A 24110-nucleotide genomic window follows, 5' to 3' on the forward strand; every position below is an offset into this window, starting at 1 on the left:
ACAATAAGTGTTTCAATAAATATTTCACATTTTATTATTGTTTATAGATTTGTTTAACAAGTTTTTTCCGCCCATCGTCAAAAGATATATCAATTTGCATGCATTTCCGATCATTTTATACTAGGTCTTGATTGATATAAAACTTTGTGATTTTTTTTTATATTCATTTGCTGTCACGTTACATATTAAAAAATAATCTTCGGGAATTCTATTGCAACTGCAGTGAACGAATGAGTTTTAAACTTTATTGCGTTTTGGTTCGAGTACGTCAAGTAAACAGGTCTAACATAATATTGTATAATAACGATTCCTCCCGCTTTCTTCGAATTATAAAACTTTCCAACGGTGAATATTATTACTATGGAATTTACTATGTTTTAATATAACTTGTGAGTGAGTTATTTGTTTCACTGACTATTTCGCTTAAAATAAAAACTCATGGTTTGTAAGACATTTTAGAAAATAATTTGTTATAGAAAATTATGATGCGTGGTCTTGAATCCGTACAGCAGTTCTGCATTGTACTTTATAACTGGTTAAGTGCGTTATAAGTAAATTAACTTTTCTCATATGTAAACGAAATCTGAGGGATTTTTTGAATATTAAATTATATCATATTGTTTATTTATAATTTATTGCATGAGCGTGTAATTTGATTAAGTGTGAATAATTGAAGATATACATATTTCATGTACGGTGCTCTATAATATGTTATATAACCACACTAGAACGTTTCATTTGACATGTGGAAATTTGTTGTTTTCGTTTTTTTGTAAACTTAGTACATAAAAATGATTTATAAAAAAATTTTTCAACGGCAATCCTGGTAAAATTTCATTGTGCGGTTGTTTTCGGAGTCTATATTCAGAACGTGACATTTATTTAAAATTGTTTCTTTTTTAACAATATCCATGTTTCGAATTTTTTAGCTATTATATATCTTATATTTTTTGCAGTCTGGCGATATCATAAATTACACACTTTATATATATACGTATATATATATATATACAGTACTCCACGTTATTAATGACACGTATAAAGCATCGTTATATTTGACACGGATACCTACTTTACAGCATTAGTGCTATTTTAAGACGACTTTTCGAGAGAAAAAAAATATCCTTATACGTAAAACAATAAATAATGTAGAGTCGAAAAAAATCTGGACGTATAAAAATATGTTTTATACAACATGTTCGATAATACATTATGATGTATAATACGATTAGAATCGACCGCATTGCAATAGTAACACAAACATATCGTAAGCGAAAAGAAACTGGCAAACCGTAAATAAATATACGAATTTTTAATTAAAAAATAAAACATAATGTGAAAGCATTGTTTATCATTAGAAAATATTATAGCCTGATAACATAGCCTTAACCCCAACCACGGTAATGACCTAACCATTAACTTCGACCGCGGTCTAAAGTTTATTACCAATATTATATCCGCATAAAGCCGTAACGCACGTTTGAACATTATCGCAGCTTTATGCTCGATCGGACGTGTATAAACTTGATGTACATAGTTTGTTAACCGCGGTCATTGCCAAACTTCTGCGTCACTATGTTTTCGTTGAAATCATGTCGAAATTGATTTGGTATTGACGAGGAATTCAAATAATCTTGCACAGTGTACCTAATGATAATAAGTATTAAAATATAATATATATTAAGTGCCGTGATTCATCGAATATGGTTACTCTCATTCTGTCATTTATAATACATTAACAGTAATTCCAATTTTTTATACATTTTAAGTGAACTAAAAAAATAATATATTAAAATCATTAGAGTTCTTTAAACAATTTAAAGATTGTCCTGTAGTGTTCCACATTTATTTTTCAAATGAAAAACGCTTTTAATACGGTGAGACATAAGTCAGATGATTTTTATTATATCCACATAAAAATTCAAACGAGTAGTTTTTGAGTTATTAGCTTTGTGTATTAAGGATAATTAGATAACAAAAATTAAAGTATATTTAAAGTATAGTAAATACTAGATCCAAGATTAAACATATTTTTACATTAAATCCATTCCCAAGAGTTATTATATTTAATATATATATACAATTTAATTTTAAAAACTCAGAAACAACACGGTCAAATTTCAATTTAGGTTTCTTCGACATTCTCAAAAAATATTTTTCTCATTAAAAAAAAAAAAAAATAAATTTGTTTCGCTACAGGGCACTATTAAAACTGTTTAAAAAATTTTGATGCTTGCAAATATATTCCAGAAGTACACTTAAAAGTTTCAAAAACAGGATTTGAATAAATTCATTATTAAAGGGAAAAAATGGTAGTGAATAAGTTGGTAATTTATCCCACAATACAATACCTCGTTATACGCATATAGTAATAATATTTATCAAACCCTTTTACTGATTTTGTTTTTGTTTTTGTATTTTTCAGACTCTGGTCTACAGAGACGGCATTTTGTTATCCGGCCCGTTATCCAGTCTTATTCAGCACTTGGTTCCCACCACCGATTATTACCCGGACCAAGCGTATCTATTCGCGTTCATTCTCAGCTCCCGGCTATTCGTGAAACCTCACGAGTTGCTCGCTAAAGTCGTGGCTGTGTGTCATGCACAGCAAAGGCTAGGTGATCAAGTATCGACCGCTTTAAACCCTCTCCACAAGGTACGTATACTAATTATAAATATTTAATACGTTTGTATCATGCATTATATACTCAAATATCTTAAGAGAATCTGTATGTTAGTTATATTTGTTGTTTCGACAGGTTTATAAGCTCTATGATTGTGAAGTTAATATAGATTAATGCTGTCTATAGTTTTAAATTCATAAACGTTAACATGTCATAGACACTCATTAAATCATTAAACTCCTTTTATGATAAAATAATGCGGGATTAAATACTATAATAATAATATAATATATTATTAATAAAATAGAATTGCTGAAATCTTAGATATGCTTTAATAATTTAATTTTTAATCGTGCGTTGTATGCTTAATTTTATTAACTATTTTTTTATAGTATAATTTTAATTTTAATATAACACAAATATCATCTAATTCATTTGATATATTAAAAAACTCAATTTTTAAATAGTAATTGAAATTTGTGAATTTTAAATTTATGGAACTTATTATATTTATAAACTTTGCTTTATAAGTCTTTGCTTAATTATTATTTTTTGATTAATATTTAATTTTTATGCAGCACATTCATTATCTCGTAATAATAGGTTATTGTCTAATGTATAATTTTGATGTCGTTTAGTTAAATAACATTAAAATAAGTAAAATCGCCTAAACACGTTGTTCTGAATAGGCAATTCAGGTATAGGTGGTTGGTTGTAATTTTCCATTATTTAAAATAATAATAATGATACCTTTTCCATTGTAAGATTTCTTGACCTGTTTTAAAAACACGAATGTCTTACTCCAGTGCATATATTAATACATTTATTATGTTCTCTAATCTATTGAGGCAAATAATGTCGTGATATTAAACAGTTGTTCAACATAAAATAAGAATAACATTAAAATTTTCAATTTCGAACGAAACGTATTTTCTATATATTACGAACACTACAATGACACGAATTATTAATAATAATATACCATACAAATATCGAATCGTTATTATTTAATAATTTCTCTTATTCGCGCGTGTCAGTTTAAAATTATGACATAAATTAATATACAATGGTTCCACAATACATGCAAAATGAAGTTTCTTCTCCAATGAATCACAATTCAATATAGTTTTTGGTTTTGCGTTCCTGATTTATTTATAATTATAAAAAAAAAAAATAATAAATATATTCACATGGTATTTATTTTATTATACTTACCGATTCAAGAATCGTGTGCGAGAGAATATTAATCTATTGGTATAATATTACTGTGATGTCATATAAAAAAAAAAGTAAATTAATTTAATTTCTTTGCTACTTCAGCTTATCAGCTTGCATCAATCCGTTTAAAATACTATTGATATTTTTTTTTTCGTTTTTTTAGATTGATACCAATCTTATGTTTCTACAATAACTTAAGTGAATCCGTTGATAGATATATCATTAACTATTATATTAAATATTGCCTGTTGTCATGCGTATACGATTTTGTCGATTTAGTACCAAACGAACGTGCTAATATGTTGTCTAGCTATATAGACTGGCATTAGCGTTTTTTTTTTGAAATATTCACTAATTATAAAATTATATGCATTGTTCGTACTTATAATAATATTTAGGAAAAAGGATTATCATTTTATTTTTACCGTTAAAATATAAGAGCATTGTCGTCACGTTTCTATGTACAATACTATGATATAATACGAAGCTCGCACTCGAGTAATTTAAATACCACGCTATATTGTGTGTTTAAATAATGTCTTCTCTTCAGCGGGAGCAGCGAAATCTTTTAAAATGCTTTATGCAATAGACGAGATTCCAGACGAGTCATCGCTGCGTCGTTTCATCGCGTATATTTAATACAATATTTCACTAACAGCATTTTTTTGCAATTTGTTGATAACCGTAAAAGATATATATATTTCTAAAGTGGAAAAGAAAGAGAGATGTTTCCATATCCGTAAATATCTTCTCACCTTAGTATGCAAAAATAATTTAAATTTAAATATTGAATAAAAACTCTTGATGAATAAGTACATATACTCATAAAGTGTGTTCAAAACATAATATGATATACGTAATGATTGTTATCAAATCGAACAAATTTCAGTAAATATATGTTAAATTCAAAAAATACAAATCTGTGACCAACCTCACACTTAGGACATTTGATTCAATTCGACGAATTAGACCAAATTAAATTAAATTGAATATATAATAGTTGTATAACACTTTTTAATAAAGATTTTTTTCTCTCCTACAGGATCAGTTGTCGCGATTCGTGCCCCGGTTGGTGCAACTGTTGGCCGAGTGGACGGACAAGTTTCCGTACGATTTCCGTGATGAACGGGTCATGGCGCACGTCCGGGAAATCACACATCAATGCGTGTCCGTCGAACCAGCTGTCCGGCACCAGGTTTCTGCGATGTTGCAGACGCTATTGCACCGGCTCACAGCTCTCGACAAGTACGAGACTTTCCTGCAGCAGACTGGCACTGATACCACAGTTGGATCCGCTGATGCCCTGTCACCGGTGAGTGTTGCTCATCAATATATTTTTCACAATAAGTCGTGTCTAATTGTATGCAAAAAAATGTAGCATCCACTATTCTAGATCCTACTCTTCTGAGTTCGCAGGGCGTATTAATAATAATTAAGTCGAATCGATTAAGCTCAACCGTTATTATATATTTTTATATTGTCTCGATGATTGATATGGTATATTATCAATTACCGTTCATACTCGGGAGGGCACTAAGTGATCGTAATTTCTTTGGATTCTTTTTCTTTCTCTCTCTCTCTCTCTCTCTCTCTCTATTGGTTTCCTATACATTTGATTAAATTTACCCATAATAAATGACAATTCGGTTTAAAATTAAGCTCAGCAGTCTCGTGCACTTAGTCCGTAACTTTGACTTAGATACATTTCTAACAAATCCACTAGCCGAATTCACGTGCGAAAAAAAAATTATTCGACTGATAAATTTTGTGTATTGTATAATGTTTGTCTGCTACCGACCACTGCTCTATATACTATTATAACCACGCCAGTTATGACCACTGTAATCACCACTAAAGTTAAAATTGGTAGTTTAGAGAGTCAATGGGTTCCGTATACGCTCGGCAGTAAACGTCGTATGCTTTATACTAAGTATTTATGCGTTTCGTTATAGTATTCACCACGAGGTGTTACCTATAAGCACTCCACCTCCGATCCTCTGGCACCAAGCGTGAAATAGCGAACGCCGAGTGTTGTAGGTTAATATACGTTTATTATAATATTACAAACGATACGATGCTTATTTGTATTAATATATTATCGTTTGCCGCATGCATACGTGTGTGCTACGCTAGAATCACTAGATATATATCTACACGTTTATATCACTCCCGAGTCGCTGCAAATTACACTCCTCGTTTACCTTGCGGTACTTATAGATCCTCAAACCGATCGCGTTGTAATTATTATCCGTATACATATCACGCGCGTTTATAATTACCTACAATCTGAATGATGTACAGTGCGTTCGCTGTTAAATTTAGGGTTGGTTGTGTATAATGTCTCGTGGCTCACGCACACACGTCATTATGTATGCATGCCTGTATGCGCACATATTATACCCGGAAAGATGATCTATTTTTAACTTTTATACTGTCGTTTAAACTAGATATTTTATGCGTTCTCGCAAACCATGTTTATATATATACATTTACAAGATTTATAGTGTCATTAACTTATTTATTATAATATAATAACATAATATTACGATTTTTAATATAAAACAATAACAGATTTTAACTCTAATTTAAGTTTTTTTGACTTCGTTTAAATTTTTTTTTCATAATAGTGTTTAATACTATTTTATATGCCTAGCACTTATCTAGTAGGTACACATTATACTTGTACCCGAAATACCCCTTTTAGATCAAAATGTAAAAATTAAAAATACTTCTTCTTGTCATTATTATTAAATATAATTTATGATTACTCGATTGTTATATCCCCATTGGAATGTGAATACCATCAATTAAAAGCGATCAGCTCTTTTAATGTCCATATTATGCGTTTTAATACAACTATAAAATATGCACATTTCAGACTATATAATATCACGTAACTACTATTGACGTTTATAATTTAATATAGTATCAGATATTTATGATATTTACACATCACTATAATGATAACATAGATTAATTTTCAACAACGCTATTGAAAATTATTGTGTTATTCCACGTCGATCGTTGTATGGTGTTTAATTGCATCATTTAAATATTTATATATGTAGACCAGTACACATTAGTTTTAGATATCTACGATTCTACGAATCACGATAAATGCATCAGTGCATGTATTTGCTTGCATTAGGTCGAATTTAAAGCTATCTGTAAACATTAACAACAAATAAGTATAAACTAATCGTTTTAATACAATCGAAAAAAATTAATAAATCCGATCAAATTAAGTTTTGTGTAATTTCGACCAACCATTCATATTTTAATATTGCTTCTCTGAAATAAAATTTTAAATAAATTAACTTTTTAAACAATATGGTTTACATACTCATTACCCTGCTTTTGTTATTTAATAATGCTTTTATTCAATTTTTTATTTAAGAAATTTCTTATTATTGATTACTCTTAATACCATAACATTTTTATATGCTTAGACGAGCTTATAATATTTAGACAATACAAATTTCTTTTTTTAAGTAAGAACTACCTATTTTTTTAGGTATATTAATAATCGGGAATTTTTTAAAAAACTTATTATATCTAAAACAAAATTCTAACGATTATTTTCCATATAATTTTTAAATTAATAGAATGGTTCTTTTTCATGAAAAACATCATATGAATATTATTAAATTATATCAAAATGCTAAGTATTTTATAGTATGGTTCTCAATAAAAACATTTTCAAAAATCAGAATTTAAATGATTTCACGATAAGAAGGGAAACATGGTAGGGGGCAAGCATGCTTTGTAGATTACACTCTGTATATAGTATATCATTTTATATCGAGTTGGTATAATAAGGACGTACCCCGAGTATTTTCGCTGCGTCAGTGATCGAAAATATAAATCGCGCTATAATACACATAACTTGGCAAGAGTTCACAAGTATAATCCAAATCTAATACGTACAGTGGATTTATATACCTGGTTCGTAGGTCCATGTATATGATACGCAGTTTCGAGATTTTTTTTATTAGTATTTTTTCTTCGAATTTCTTGAATTTTTCAAACTATTTTCTTTATACGTTTTCTCCACGATTTAATATGTACCCGAATGACCTACGACTGCAAGCTTAAATTAAATATTCTCTGCTCTCTGTTGTCCGATTGAAATATAATACCATACAAGCGTCATATATATTTTAACTGTATAGTAAAGGTCTTACAATGCTAACGGTTTAAACTTTAAACTTAATATAAACCGTAATTTTCGCAAAGCTGGGTATTAATTAGTTAGACGATTTTAAACAAATATGTTTCTAAATTTATATTGTTAACTAAAAAAATCTAATTTCTAACTTAAGTTATTAATTTTGTTAACTAACTACCTACTACGTATCATAGTTAGAAATGTGTGAAATTTTGGGAATTAACTTATATTTTAGCTTAGTTGTTACGTTAACGTAACTACTTAAATTAGTTGATCAAAGTGATCAACTTGTCTATATTTAGGTTTTCGAGATTATAATACTGATGATCCATTTTAATAATGATCGATTTATGAAAGCAGTAAGTACTTTATTATTATTATAATTTGTATTTAATATATGCGTGTACCGTTATTATGATAGCGTTTTAAACGACATTCGATTTCGTGGAATTCGAGTTTAACTTTCCATAATTTATACCATCGGCATAAACGCGCATATTATGGTTTGTGTAATTACACAACGATTATCCGAAAATTAATAGGTTTGTCACAATCACGCGTGAGAATATAATTAATGACTCTTAACGATTGATGATAATATTATTTATGCTTCGTGCGTTGTACTTCAAAGTATCTTGCGCAAATCGTGTTCTCAGGTTAGATATGTATATATATTTATATTTATATTATGATATTTACTTGTGGAGCAGAAAATACAGTGACAGATACTGCTGATGTGATACTTTGTTTTTAATTTATTTTGATTTAGAGCTGTTGACCTAGCTAGAACGAAGCTACTTATATTTTTATGAAATAATGTTGTGTATTTTTTTTCCAAAGATAAATTATTTTGACTGTGTAAAGATAAATGTCTTCTCCGTATTCCTATATTGTTTCTAGGAATTAAAAACTTATTTGCGTTTATTCAATATTAAGTATAATATTATGTACACGTTTATCATATTTCATCAAGATAATTAATGTTTGTACTTCTATCCAGGAATAACGATTGTACTTAATATTTCATAATATTTTTCACTTGGAATTTAATAAAATAATGACTAAACAAATAGACGAATTCTGTAAAAAATGTTAGTTAATAATTTATAGGGACAAATCTACCAATGTAATATGAAATCAATCATAATGCCCATCTATGCTTCTATGTAACTAGTTTTATTACAATTGGCCAAAAATTATATAATGTAAAAATAATTATATAAAAATTATATTGGTTAATCCATTTGGTCCAAAGGTTATATACGATAAAATTTGATGTATAGAAGTGTAGAGTAGTTTATTATTTGTATTATAATGATACAATTTAAAAAAATAGTTATATAAAGTAATGTTTAATATAACAGCGTATTGGATATAATGTAAATAACGTGCGTATGACTTTCTTTATTAAGTATATAAAAATAAATAAAATATCAAACATTCTGTATTCGAACAAATTTCAATGTTTTTTTTTTTTATCTGTTTTTAAACTTTGACATATTTATATGCAAAACTGACCTTAGTTACTATTTATAACGTTAAATGACGAAAACATGTTATTTAACAATTATTTCGTATTTATTTTTACTTTATATTTGTATATAATAACTTAAGAATATTACATTTTTAACCAATTATATGTAATCAATATTTCTTTTTATCGCAAATCGTTTTTATGTGCTTACCCTAGGATCTTTATAAACACATCTTGTACGCATAAACATTGCATCGTATAGTTATATTTTATAATTTAATGAAAGAATAACACAGTATATGTTCACCAGCGGGACTTATTGGCTCACTGACTATCCGACCGCTTGCCTTACGGTCACAAATCCCAAGTGAGTTCACTCTGTATTGTCTGTACAATCTTTTTCGATAGTCGTTTAAATTGTTCACAGTATATATTTTAATAATCACGGGGCTCGTCTTAAGTATTTAAACAGTAATTGTCTCTTAGTTTTTTATCGATTAATTTCCATGAAATCAGTCAAGACGGTTGTGCATTATATTATGTTTTATATATTTCTATTTTTTGTACGTTTAATATTTTAATATTTATATGCTGATGACAACTATGAAACACATCGTCGTATCATCTATTACGAATATTTTGTAATTATCATGTTACTATAGCATATCAATTAGCATTAATGGATAAATGGATAACAATAAAAATATTTTAAAATGTGGTTTGATTATTTTATAATATTTTATTTTTTTTTGCATATTATAGGTAAAGAAGTTAAAATTATTATTATGCTTTTCGATAAAAAAATAATGTCCGTCACAAAATATACATATTTTTGTAATCAAAAATTCATTTTCAAATCTGTTGAGCCTCTGAAACGAGTTTTAAACTTCTTCATTATTTTACGCGAAAAGTCTTCATGGTTATTTGACACCTTGCAGTTTTCAAAAGTTCCTGGTGTAAAAAAAAATATAAAGTTACAACACGTTAGAGTGTGTGGTTTCTTAATCGAAAACAAATCAGTGATAGTATCACCTGCATTACATTGGTAGCAAAGTAAGTTTACACAAACTGCAGGTCTTCGAGAGGAACAATGGTATATGTGTATTCATTTATAGGTATAATAAATGAGTCAAATCCTATTTACAAACACTTAGCTAATTACTAATTAAAATAATTTGTTACAGACAATAATAACAAATAAAATATAAAAAGTATAATAATTACAATAACGTAAAAATACAGATCCGATATTAGGAACATTAAAAAGAACAATAATCTGAACAACCATCTGCTTCATCCTGAAAATGGGACTATTTATTTGGTAGTTAACTGCTTATTAAAATGATATGTACATTGTACTACTAGTTAAACAAAACTATAACTTTAATAATAATCCTCCTATAACTATTATACATCCTTTTATATCTTACAGTTATAATATTTTATTTTGATATTTTTTATATCATAATTTATGTAATATTTGCATTATAATTATTCATTAGTATTATAATTTATTTAGCCGTAAATTAATCTCATCGAAATTAATCTAATCTTTACCATGGATTCTAATAATATGATTAAATAATTTAATTACAATCCAGGAAAAAATTACAATTTTATAACTGCATTTTTTTTTTTTTTTAAGTAATCACGTATAAAAATACTACTTTGAACATTTTACATTAATAAAAAACCAAAACTAATGATACACAAAGATTAAAAAATCCTTTAATTTCTATTAAACTACACATGAATTTTGCAGATATAATGCTTTTTGCTATTACATACCACAGTTATAATAATATGATAGCTAATAACATTAGCAGTAAGGGCTTTCGTTTCCCCAACGAAAATTACAAATTCTTAAAAATATCACTTTATGCCAGTTAGTTCATACGGAGTATAATTGTATACAATAACACAGGATTGCTGTACTTATCAACAATGGTAATAATTAACCATTATAAAAAATACAGAAGATTTTTTTTTTTTTGTTTAATAATATTTATTCAAAATAAAGAACTTTTTAAAAAACATTTAGTAATTTGAAGTAATTAATAAACTAAATAAAAATATTGGACTTTTCGCCATTTATTGTGATACATTATATGAAGATTTTAATAATACAAATATCGACAGTAGTGTTTCATATGATATAATTGTATACTATCGTATTCGTATATTCACGTATCGTATTGTGTTGACATGTTATTACGAAAAACCTAGCCGTTTCGTAAAATCGCTAAACGTACACCATCGCAGTAAAGATCTACTGAAAAACGCAATTAATAACTCAAACGGAGAATTGCGATAAAGTGCCAAAGCGCAAAATTGCGTTACAAAAAAAAAAAAAAAAAAAAATTAAAAAAAAAACCCGTGTGTTTGTGTTTAATTATCATTAAAATATAAGTAACGACAGCGAGACTTATCTCTGGATCGATGGGTGGGTAGGGAGTGCACGCGCCTGTATTTAATATATATAAGTACTGACGTGCGCTACGCCCGCGATATTAATGAACCGGAAACTTGCCTGTAAAAAGGAGGGTTAGCACGCATTATTATTATTAACGCCCGTTCGGTATAGCGGTCCGTCGAGAGAGAGATAGACATAAAATAATTGTTATATTATTTTCATCGTTTTTTTCTTTTCTTTTTTTTCATAATCATTCTGTAGACCGACAGTTTTGGGCACAAGCTTCGATAATTATTATTATATTTCAGAGTCTATTATTCTATAAATTATTACATTTTGTGTGGGGTGTATAAATTATGAAAACTATATGATAAATAGTCCGTAGGCGACGGTTGTAGAGATGTGGTACGTGCAGGACACGCGATTATTGTTATTGTATTGTATAATATATTTATGTGATGATGTTATCGCTGTAGCGGTCGTGCGGTTGCGACCCAAAAAGGGATGAAAAACGACGGAAAGCAAACAATAACGTGAGCGGAACCGTCACGTAGTATAGGTACCGAATAATTATTATATTATTATTAGCATAATCATCAGATAAGTATATAAATATATTAAATGTGTGTATGACATTTAGTGTGATTTTTTAAACTCGCGAATAACCGGTAAGATTCTATTTCCTACCTGTACCTTGTACATGAGGAATGAATAGATTATACCATATTATTATAATTACCGCTCATAATAAAACCTACAACGAAATCCTTACCTTTCTTCCGCCGTAACGAAATATCGTGCTTATGGTTTTGCATTTTTAAACGTCGAGCCATTTTTAAATTTAATATTCAGGAAAATATCTACATAGTTTTTAAAACTTAAAAACCACAACTTGTATAATATTATATGATATACAAAAATACAATATTCGAGATGCCGACCCACTCAGTTTAAAATAATCACCGCGCCGTAGTTCTATGATATAATATTGGTGATAAATATTTAAAAATTAATAAAAATAACTGCGAGCGAACTCTAAAGCAAAAGAAATCATGAAAAATTTTAAGAGATATTATATACCGCGAAAGTTGGCATAAACTGAGACGACGATTCGAGGATGAGTTGAAAGAAGTATAACAGGAAGAGGATTCGAAGAAGTAGTTAAACTGCAATTTCAATATTTAGTCTACAGCACCGGAATAATATAGTGACAGACAATAAAGTGGTGGCAAATCCTCCGCCCACCACAAACACTACAGTGTAAAAGTTTTTAATTTTTTTCCATCCTCCGCAAATACACACGCACACACTCATATATATGTATAGAACACCACCGTAAAACTGTGGTTCGCATGTCAAGTCGAAATAAACGCGTTAGTCTTACAAACACTAGCACACATATACGCACACCCAGACATATAATATATATATTATCTGTTTGCATTTTTCGGAATAGCTTTTGTTTTTAAGTTTCATTGAAAATTATTAGACTAATATATTTTTACAACCTTCGCCGCTCGAACGCGGCATCTGTTCAATGGTGTTTTAAATTAATGGCCCACGAACCGCTATTATAGCAACAGTATAATAATATTGTCTAAGTCTACACCGACACCACAACAATCGCTGACATCACCTACACCACCTTCGTATTCGCGTATAATAATAGTGTATACGCAATATAATTTCGACGGCGATATATTTTCTCGATGTGCATGATTTAGAAGAAAAAAATTCTTTCTTCGTGTTATTTAAGGAGACGTATACTAAATATGTCTTTAACATAGTACGAATACACTTTTGCGAAATAAACGCATTTTTAATTTTATATTTTGATATGTTTATAAAATGTCTACGAAAACATCGACGTACACCAGTCGATATCAAATATTCGACCAATATGATATATTTATTATAATTTATAAGAATTTAAATATGGGACTGCAGCTGATAGATACTATACAATGGATTTGTACGATATATTTACACAATTTTGTATGACAAGAATAATTGCGACGACGGAGCATTAATAATTACTCGAATAACATAATTAGAAATAAGCACTCAAGAGTTCAACGAGCGTTCTTGGTATACGGTTTACAATTTATTCGGAAAAACTATCACTCGGATGCGCCGTTGTCTGCGGTATGATATCATAAAAAATAGCATTAAGTCACAATATATAGGTACTGTTATATTACCGGACCGGGAGAAATCGAATACCTGACGTATTTATCTGACGAAAAATACTTTTTCAAGATGTTGAGGAATTCTGTAACCAACAAAAACTCTAAGCACTTGAAAATAATTAATATTTGCTTTTTTAATTTAATTTAATATCTACACTATAATATACAATAGTTTTTGATAAATATTGACACACAAATCCATATATATATACTATATAATATATATATATTTAGTATTTATAGTATATTATATTATAGTATCTAGTTTTTTCAATGTGAATAATACACACACCATTTGAATAACCCGATTTAACAAAACATATTCGTCGATTTTAATATTTAAAATTTAAGACTGATCAAATTTACATTTTTTTATTTGGCCATAAAACATCACAGGGTCGTTATTGTGGCAAGGCGATGCTACTACAACCAAATAAATAATAAGTAATCATATTTACATAACATATTATTTGGTATTGATGTGCGCAATTATTCGGGTTGTACAACAGTTAGACTATTTATATTTAGACATTAGACTTTGTATTTTATATGATGTTAGTTGTAGTTTTTGTATTTTTAGTTTTCGGTAGACATTTTTTAGCATTATAACACTATGGGTTGTTTTTTTTTTTTTTTACTTACTTACCCGAAATAGGTGCCAAAAATAGTTACGTACAAGTCGATGAATCGTGAGTTATCTTGACGGCCGTTCGCCACTATACATAATACTATTAATATACTATTAGATTTTTATTTGGGACGCACCAAGGCACATATTTCCTATCGATTTCCCAAATAATATAATACTATTTAAAAAAAATTGTTTACATAGTTTATTTATTGGTTTAATATTAGTTTAGTGTTCGAAAGATAAAATGATTTATATCCGTTTAAACCTCGGATCTAAAATTGTTAACTTTTTAATTATTCTTAAGGATATTTAGTACAACGATAAAAATAAATACATATTATATACCATGTAGTGATGTACACAGTTTCTTTGGATTTTAACAATTTTCTGTTCATTATAATCTAAACACGTCTTAAAAACGGATTGTTTATTTTTCTGTATTTTATTTTTAGTATACGTACTACAACCCACAATAATGAAGATATTTTTAAATATACCTATCCCAAAAATAAACGTACGTAAATAATAAGATAAGTTCCTGGAATATAGATTATATTTCTTTGATATTATATGATATAATTTTGATACAAAAAGGGCGCCTACGCTCATAGCAATTTTAATCAATCTTAGTATTTATTTTTATTTCATTTTGTGATTTTCAATATTTAAATTATTAATTTTATATTCTTATATTTAACGTAAAAAGTTTACTTTTTACTATCTATACGTAGTTACATGAAAATGTTTCTTAATTTAATAAATTTGATAATATAATGCAAGTTTTAACTTACTTTCCTGTATTAAACCGATTTTATGTTCATGTTATATCTATCAAATAATATTGAAATTTAAAGGCTAATTTAAAGATTTTTTTCGATTCACTCTTATGTTGATTTTTGTACCTACTAAGCTTAAAATTGTTTTGTAAAAATTTACCATTTTGAAGAAAAAAAAGTACACACACTTTAAATAATCAATATAATTTATTTTTCAATTTAATAATTTTTCCATCTTAAGTTTTTTAAAGATACATAAAAAATTTTTCTCAACATAAAAAGTATAACATTAAAATTGTTAAGTGCTATTATCAGATGTATTTGTGTATGTTTTTCAAAATATTTAATGTATACTTTAAGCAGACTGGTAAATAAATACATATAATTATATATTTGATAGTTTTGTATTCTAATTATAATTAAGTATAAAATATTATATAATTTAATATTTTAAAAGTGAATTAATTATCAAAATACGTATATTAACTTATTTCACGTATAGGAAAATTATATTCGTTTGATCTCACACTTCGTAGAACATTTTCAGTCAACATTCCTATGTTTTTATTTTTTTGAACTACACGAGTAGAGGAAAACGTTCTTAAGACTGATGAATCTGTTCACAGAAGTAATATGATTGGTGTTATGAAACTATCAATTATTGTAATTGAAAGTTCACAAAATACAGAAACTTACTAACGTCTCAAACAAAACACGTGTTATATTCTATTGATGATTTTTAAGTCTAATTAAATAATTGTTGGTTTATTTTCACAAAATATTTTATTTTTATTGAATATAATATCCGAAGTTATTGAATATTTACGATAATATTATGTACAAAAAAAATACATATTAAACGTATTAACGAATAACCAAGAATATGTTTTAAATAAATAACGAATTATATTCTTTATTTTTAAACAATTTCATTGTACATTATTGCTTATTATCTTTCTTTTTATACGATATATTTCTTATTTTTCTCTATTAATGTATAATACAATCCGACATCATTTTTATTTGTAATATATAAAATACCATAATAGTGCTAACTTTGATTTGAGTGTACATAGTTTTTGACGATGATTGAACGACGTTAGAAGTCACGTTGGTCGATTGTTAACAAACTTGGACTGCTAAGGGCTTTGAGTGGAAGTTTGGTGGTAGAATTTCAAATATCAGCCGAGTCTATAGCGTATACACGACATAAAATATTATGTAGTCTAGTGATCAGTCATTCGCTTTATATCGAAAAAATGAGCTATGTAGCTGAATTGCCTATCCAAGGTGCCGTGTTATCGTACGTAGTTTTACTATTCGATTATCGCTTAATAAAAAATAATAATTATTATAAACACTTATGAAAGTACCGTATAGCCACATAGTTCTAATAATTGTCTACGTCTATTGCTAAAAATAAATGTTTACGCGTGAGTTCAATGACGTAGATAATATTTTTATTTTTTTGAAAATGGAACGCCTCGTCAACACGTCTTCACGAATTGCAATATGTTTGCAACATTTCGTGATTCTATAGTTCCGACAATATCATAATTAGTTGAACATATTATAAATGACGTGTTTTTTTTTTTTAAGTTTTTAATAAACACACATATTATAATATATATTTATTATATAATGCATATCATTATGAATGTATCCGTAACGAAGTATATGAATAATAACTGACGCGTGTCATTTTTTTCCAGTGAATTCTGGTGACCGGGCATAGCAGTTCACATGCATCACATATTTTTTTCTAATATTGGCCTGTGCCCCGGGGAAATGTATACCTACATGACCTTTTATATCAAACGTTAAATTATCCGTACATTATATATTATACATTACTTTAGGAGCTCAGAAATGAGAAAACCTATAACATTTCCTTGAACTTTTAAGTACACCAACTGTATTCATAACGTCTCCCGTGACAATTCAGAATATTATTTATCGCTGACGTTTCTCGTATGACTATATTATTATCTTTGTATACATTACAATAATACGTATCAAATTTTTTCTAGAACCGTTTCCTTGCGATTTAAAAAAAATATTTTCCACGTGTGTACGATAAGGATTATCATACACATAAATCCCGATGGACCGGTATCCGTGCGCGTTTACGCGATTATTCCATATCAAAATGAACCTGTATTCAGTAGATTCCATTATTTTTCGATACCTCTTGCAAATTTATCTACATGTGACATCAATATCGTTTTCAGTGCAATTGTGCACAGTCCGATTGACAAGAAATATTTCTCATATCGATTTTAAATTATTTCCTTGTACCTATATTTAGTTAATATAATTATTAATTATCGCGATAAATTAGTTTTGAATTTACTACGTGGATGCGTATATTCAACTTTAACAACTACATAGTGATGACCTTCGGGTTTCCTATATAGATAGTAGACGCTTCAGCGGTGCGTCTTTATACTTATCTTAGTTTTAAATATGGATTTCGCCTTTAGTTCTATCTGTGAGTTTGGTCTGGGCCGGTGAAAAAAAAGTTAGCAAATAAAAAATCGCACTCGCGATCGGCGACGTTTGTGAGGGAGAGACGAGTGGGAAGAGGACAGAAATAATATCGTCGGAAATATAAATCTCGACGCGGAAGGCGAGAAAAAAATAGTAAAAGAAAAACGCAATATAAATAGCGTACTCGACGACCGATTGGGCATTATTCATTTTTCTTTTTTTCGTTTTATTTTCGTCCGCGGTCGTATACTCGCGTATATGCACGTTGAACGTGTTCATCTATAATAGTGTGTGATGCGTGTCCCGCTATACGCACAAAAGTTTGACGGTGATGTATTATGGGATGTCGCCCGTGAACTAAAAACTCTTCTTCTCTCTTCTTCTTGTTATACCTCCCTGTTCCTCTTTCTCTCTCTGTATATATATATATATATACATATACACATCTTTCTCTAAATTCTACTCGTTCCATCTTCCTCTCTCTTTTTCTCTCTGTCTGCTCCTGTCTGATCGATTCGCAGCCGATCATTGATTGCCAGCGCGGCCAGTGCGAAAAGCGCTTTTTATATAAGCGCCCGAAAATTCGCTATATACAATTGCAGGTGATCATCACACTGTCGGAATTCTCATGTCACGCGCAGACGCTGCAATGAAAAATTAACGACCCCGGCATCTAACTCATATCTATATAATCATATTGATTTTGGGGCATATCAGACTTGCAAAATATAGAAATAAATTACGGTAATAATGATAATAATATAACATAAAAAATACGCTCTGCTGTGCAAATATTACAATCAAAGAATCGTTGTCTAGACGGTATCCTCGCTCTTTTCGAAAATACTAATTTTGTATCATTCGAATACCCTTTTATCATATTTCCAACCTTATAACTTTTAAAAACACATTTAACACTATTCAACTTGCGCGAAACTATTGTTTCAGTTTTTATTATTATTTTATTTTTTAACTATAAATGTTTCATTTTCGAAATGTGATTGCAGACAGACACGATGGAGGTGTGTTCCAGCGCGTCGTTGCTTGGCCAACAGCTCACTCTTGTCGAGCTTGAAAGGCTTTCGTTCATTGGGCCTGAAGAATTCGTGCAGGCGTTCGCTAAGGACAGTCCGTACATCGATTCTTCCTTCAAAGACATGAAAAAGACAAAAAATCTCGAGTCGTATGTCCACTGGTTCAACCGGCTCAGCTACTTAGTAGCATCTGAAATATGCAAGGTAAGCTTTATAATAATTCTATAGCTTACTTTCTTTTCTATATTCTAATAATTCGGTTACTTAATATTTTTTTTTTAGTTCAAAGTCAGATATTGTTATTATTCTTATTGACATATTTGCGTCATCGTTCTTGTGTTTCAGCATTCGAAAAAAAAGCAACGTGTAAAAACCATCGAGTTCTGGATTGAGACAGCCCGGGAGTGTTTCAACGTGGGAAACTTTAATTCACTTATGGCCATCATTGCAGGGCTAAACATGTCGCCAATAAGCAGGCTCAAAAAGACGGTAATACAAATAATTGATATTACCTACATTATTAGCCGTGTGATAACACGAGCTCGCCGCCCTTTAAATTGTAGTAAAATTGTATAAATTATTTTCGTTTTATCGCATTTAGTGGCACAAGGTGCAACAGTCCGCTAAATTTACCATACTGGAACAGTACATGGACCCGTCTTCCAATTTCAGCAGCTACCGATCGACGCTCAAAGCGGCTCTGTGGAGGAGCGCCGGCGCCACTGATCAGCGGCAGAGGGTTGTCATACCGTTCTTTTCGTTGCTTGTCAAAGACATATACTTCCTGAACGAAGGATGCCGTAATAGGTGATTATAATACGTAGAACTCTGCATTTGTAAGAAATACTTTGTCTTTAGCCTGTTGAAAAACATACGTAGCTTTCTCAGTACAAAGTTTGAATTAGATATACCAATAAATTCAATGATGAAACGTTTATTTTGTATTTATTTTTCATCTTTGACAATTTTTTCTTCAAGATTATTTTATTTTTTTATGGCAGTTTTGATCCATTATGATATTTTTATGATTAGAATATACATATACCAGTATAGTTAAACAATTATTACCGAATTTATTTTTTATTTTAATATCCGTTAAATTGTAGAAAGTTATTCATGTGTATTTTTAGTGCATTTTTTCTTGGAACTAAATTAAAAATATTTAATTTATACAATTGTATTAATTAAATACAATTATTATGATATATAATCAAGATTATATATTTGTCGGTTTATTGGGTTTCTTTCTTTGTGTATATATATACAGAGAGAGAGATTTCTCAATATAATTAATATCAATCAACATACCCAATAAAAAAATTAGTACCTACCTATAGTCTAGTTCATTATTTTTATGACTTAAAAGAAACAAAATAAATTATTTACTTTTTCTCATTCTATTATAATTTGGGATTTTTGAATTTATATAAATTAACAAAATAAGTTGAGAGATAACGAAATTAATTAAATTTAGATTTATGTTTTTTGAAAACTTTAGTATTTATACCGTAAATATTAGTAAAAATAATTTTCAGAACCTATGTTATTGGTCAAATGTTAAAGGCATATCAAATTTAAAACAACATTTCAATTTAATTTATAATCAATATTAATATCTTCTACAATTTTTTTTATATAATTAATCTACTAGGCGTAATGATATGTCGTTTCACTAATTTAACTTTAATGCATGGTCAAGTGTAGTCTTCTGTGATGTATTAAACAATAGTTTACTATTAATTGGTACTGCATTTCAATGAATTTTCATTCTTTGGAGTACCATTTCCATCTGTGCTTAATCGTTTCAAATCTATATAATTATTACGTCTATATTTTAATAATGTATTATACTGGATAAATTCAACATATTGATATGTAAAACATGTACTATGGCACTATGCTATCCTTTACAGTAGGTGTGGTTAACCCAAATTATCTCGCGGACCACTTTAGAAATACATTGTAATCCCGTAATCGGTACACCAAATCATATATATATTATATACATATTGGATTTGGAGCCAATACAAAAAATAAAATAAAAATTATCCAAGTTAGCCGTATATTGGCTATGATAATTGGATTTTTGTAGTATAAAGGGTTATTTTATCGTTCGCTTAGTATTTAAAATGTTTTAATTATAAGTTATTCTGTTTCGATTACACGTTATGAAAGTGAAGCGAAATAGAAACCTTTGTTGTTATTTAAATGACATGATTTTTAATAATAATTATTATGTAAAAGTTTATATCTTCTAGTTTCATGCCGAGGAAATGATTAGCACTATTTACGCCTATATCGATTAAACATTTTTCCAATTGCTAATACGATATTATATAATAATAATATGCTCAAAACGAATTACGATTTCTTTCCAGGCTTGACAACGGCCACATAAATTTCGAAAAATTTTGGCAACTGGCCAAGCAGGTGACGGAGTTTATTACGTGGAAACAGGCGGCTTGCCCGTACGAGAAGAACGCCAATCTCGTGTTGTTCCTCCTCACCACGCCAGTGCTCAACGAGAAAGGTTAATTTAGTTTGTTTGCTTGCTCGTTTTTTTTTAATCATAGCAATTGCTGTTTTTAATTTTGTTCTTATTATTTTTGTTTTTGTTTATCACTTACAGCGCTCACATTATTGTCATTCGAACGCGAACCGCCAGACAACAGCGTGGAAAAAGAACACTACAAAACCCTCAAGTACGTTTGGATTTTTTTTCGCTCTGTCGGATCAAATCATAATTACGTACAAAATTAAAACGCCCCTCTAATGGATAAACTCATTTCAAATTAACAATATTATTATGAGTTCTCGTACTGTTTTTTGTCTGTCAAAACAATGACATCTGACGATAAGAAAATGTTTTGATGTATACAATGACATTTTAATTTTAAAACATCTATTCGATGCGATCAGTGTATCTCACATTTCAAACAATAATCTACACAATATATTATTATAAGTAACAATTTTTCAATAAATTTAGATTTGCTAAATTCTAATTCATCTGTTTGTACTGACTTCGTGCACAAAACATGAATATAGTATTGTAATTTAGATAATTATTATATTATCTTAGTCTTGTGTACATAAATCTAAGGAACGCAAATCAATATTAAATCATTCATTTTAAATCAATATTAAATACACATCTCGACTATCATATTGAATAAACACTAAAGAAACCCTTATCTGTGTGAAAAATTATAAAGATTTTTTTGTTCTATACATATTATTATACTATACAAACTTAAAAACTATTTTCAATTGCATAATAATTTACTAGAGTAGTTTAGTAAAGTTTTTAAACAAACAAGGTGAAATAGAAAGCTATATGAATTGAATGAATTATTAATATGTTGTTTTTTTTCAGGACTGCATCGTAATGTGCTGTATTCTCAATTTTTGTACACACTTCTGGACTTTTATTTTCCATTTCTTCTAAAGTCTGTTTTAATTTATTTTTATTTTTTTCAAAGCACAAAAATGTGTAAATGTTTTATTTTTTTTTAAATGTTCCATCTTAGCATTGACTTTTATGATGATTATTATTATTATTATTATTGCACTAAAGGCTTCCATATTAGTGTCGCATTTCGAAATAATGTATATTATGTATTTTTACGAAAATTAAAATGTTAAGGAAAAAGAATAATTGTGTAAAATTGAATAGGTTGTATTTTTATATGTACTTAAGCCGATTATATTTTATCGAACGTACGATTTCCACTTCATATTAAGTTGTTCAAATATCGTCAGTATTATTTTCAAACAGACTAACAAGTTCCTCCTAATCAATTTGATTTAATTTAATTTATCTATAATTATTATTGTATTGTATTTGTATTTTTTTTTTTGTATAGTACAAACGTTTTATGAATTTGTATAAATCATGAATAAAAATAAAAAAAAAATCCCTAATTAAAAGTAAATCAACACCTGTACAGACGTTTTGTTATCCAACCTATCTCCTTTGTCGTTTATCTTTGGAATTAAAACAACAATATACATTATTTGTATAAACAAAATATATACCAAACAGTATTGTGTTTCACATCAAACGAGTGCTATTATTATATATAAATACAAAAATGAACTTGGTAAATTTTACAGTCTACTTTTTTTACCGACAAAAATTATTATTTATTATTTCTATGTGCTAAATACTATAATTACAAAATGTACTCATCAAATGTAGAAAAATAATAATTAAAATTATACTTAATGAATTTTACAAACAAAGTTTATTTTAGTATTTTTTTTAATGCTTTATCCTTATTTAATTAAATCGTCATCAAATATCAAGTATTATCCATAATATAATATTCAATTATATGATTTAAGATATTTGAAAAAAAAAAAAAACGAATAAAATTTAAAGACGTTTCTCTTTTTAATTTACAATTTTATCAAAATGTACGTAATATGACGTGCATTTTACCAGTTATTATTTGAAAATATTATCGTTTACATGCTGTTATGACTTTTGGTAAATAATTTATTTTTGAATTGTTTTCTTCGTAAAATATATAGACAACCATCGGGTCAAGCGTCGAGAGAAGAAATAAAAACTTTTATGTACTGATATATATATATATATATATATAATATATTATATGTTTAAGGATACCGTTAGTATTGTATGCTTTGCACTAAAATATTATTTGAAACAGGAGACACTCCGGTTGGTCCACTGGAATGAGTTGGCCAGTGGTTAGAACTTGTAACATATTTATGTGTTTTTAGGCTGAATAAAAGAATAAAACATTTTTTATCTAACCGTTACAATTACCGCCAAACAATAACATAGATGAGATTAATGTAATTTTTAGATTAACGCTATAAATTTAACGTTAAAGTATGTAGGTTTCCTTTAGCAACCGTTGCACAATATAATTACGTTACCCGACCGATTTCGCGTTACAATACCTAAGTTGCCCCTAGCAACCAATGAATTTTATAATAATGTTACCATACTAACCTCGTTTATAATGTTTTTTTTTTTTTTTTTTAATCGTTATTTTAAAAACATATATAATATTATAATTCAATGCAAAAAATAATAATAATAATTTTTATTTTTATATTGT

General features: G+C 28.4%; 1 protein-coding gene across 1 annotated transcript in view; it reads left to right on the top strand.

Annotated features, from left to right (window-relative positions):
• LOC132919550 (uncharacterized) overlaps positions 1–22952 on the top strand; it is a 176025-nt gene extending 153073 nt beyond the window's left edge. The window contains exons 5-12 of the mRNA XM_060981234.1: positions 2426–2656; positions 4885–5154; positions 18991–19221; positions 19363–19506; positions 19619–19824; positions 21396–21547; positions 21647–21719; positions 22394–22952. Coding sequence (XP_060837217.1) covers positions 2426–2656; positions 4885–5154; positions 18991–19221; positions 19363–19506; positions 19619–19824; positions 21396–21547; positions 21647–21719; positions 22394–22406 — 1320 coding nt within the window. The 3' untranslated portion in view covers positions 22407–22952. The remainder of the gene's footprint in view (positions 1–2425; positions 2657–4884; positions 5155–18990; positions 19222–19362; positions 19507–19618; positions 19825–21395; positions 21548–21646; positions 21720–22393) is intronic.
• Positions 22953–24110: the final 1158 nt, after the last annotated feature.

Source organism: Rhopalosiphum padi, chromosome 2 (genome assembly GCF_020882245.1).
Source record: "Rhopalosiphum padi isolate XX-2018 chromosome 2, ASM2088224v1, whole genome shotgun sequence".
In the NCBI taxonomy this organism is placed as follows: Eukaryota; Metazoa; Arthropoda; class Insecta; order Hemiptera; family Aphididae; genus Rhopalosiphum; species Rhopalosiphum padi.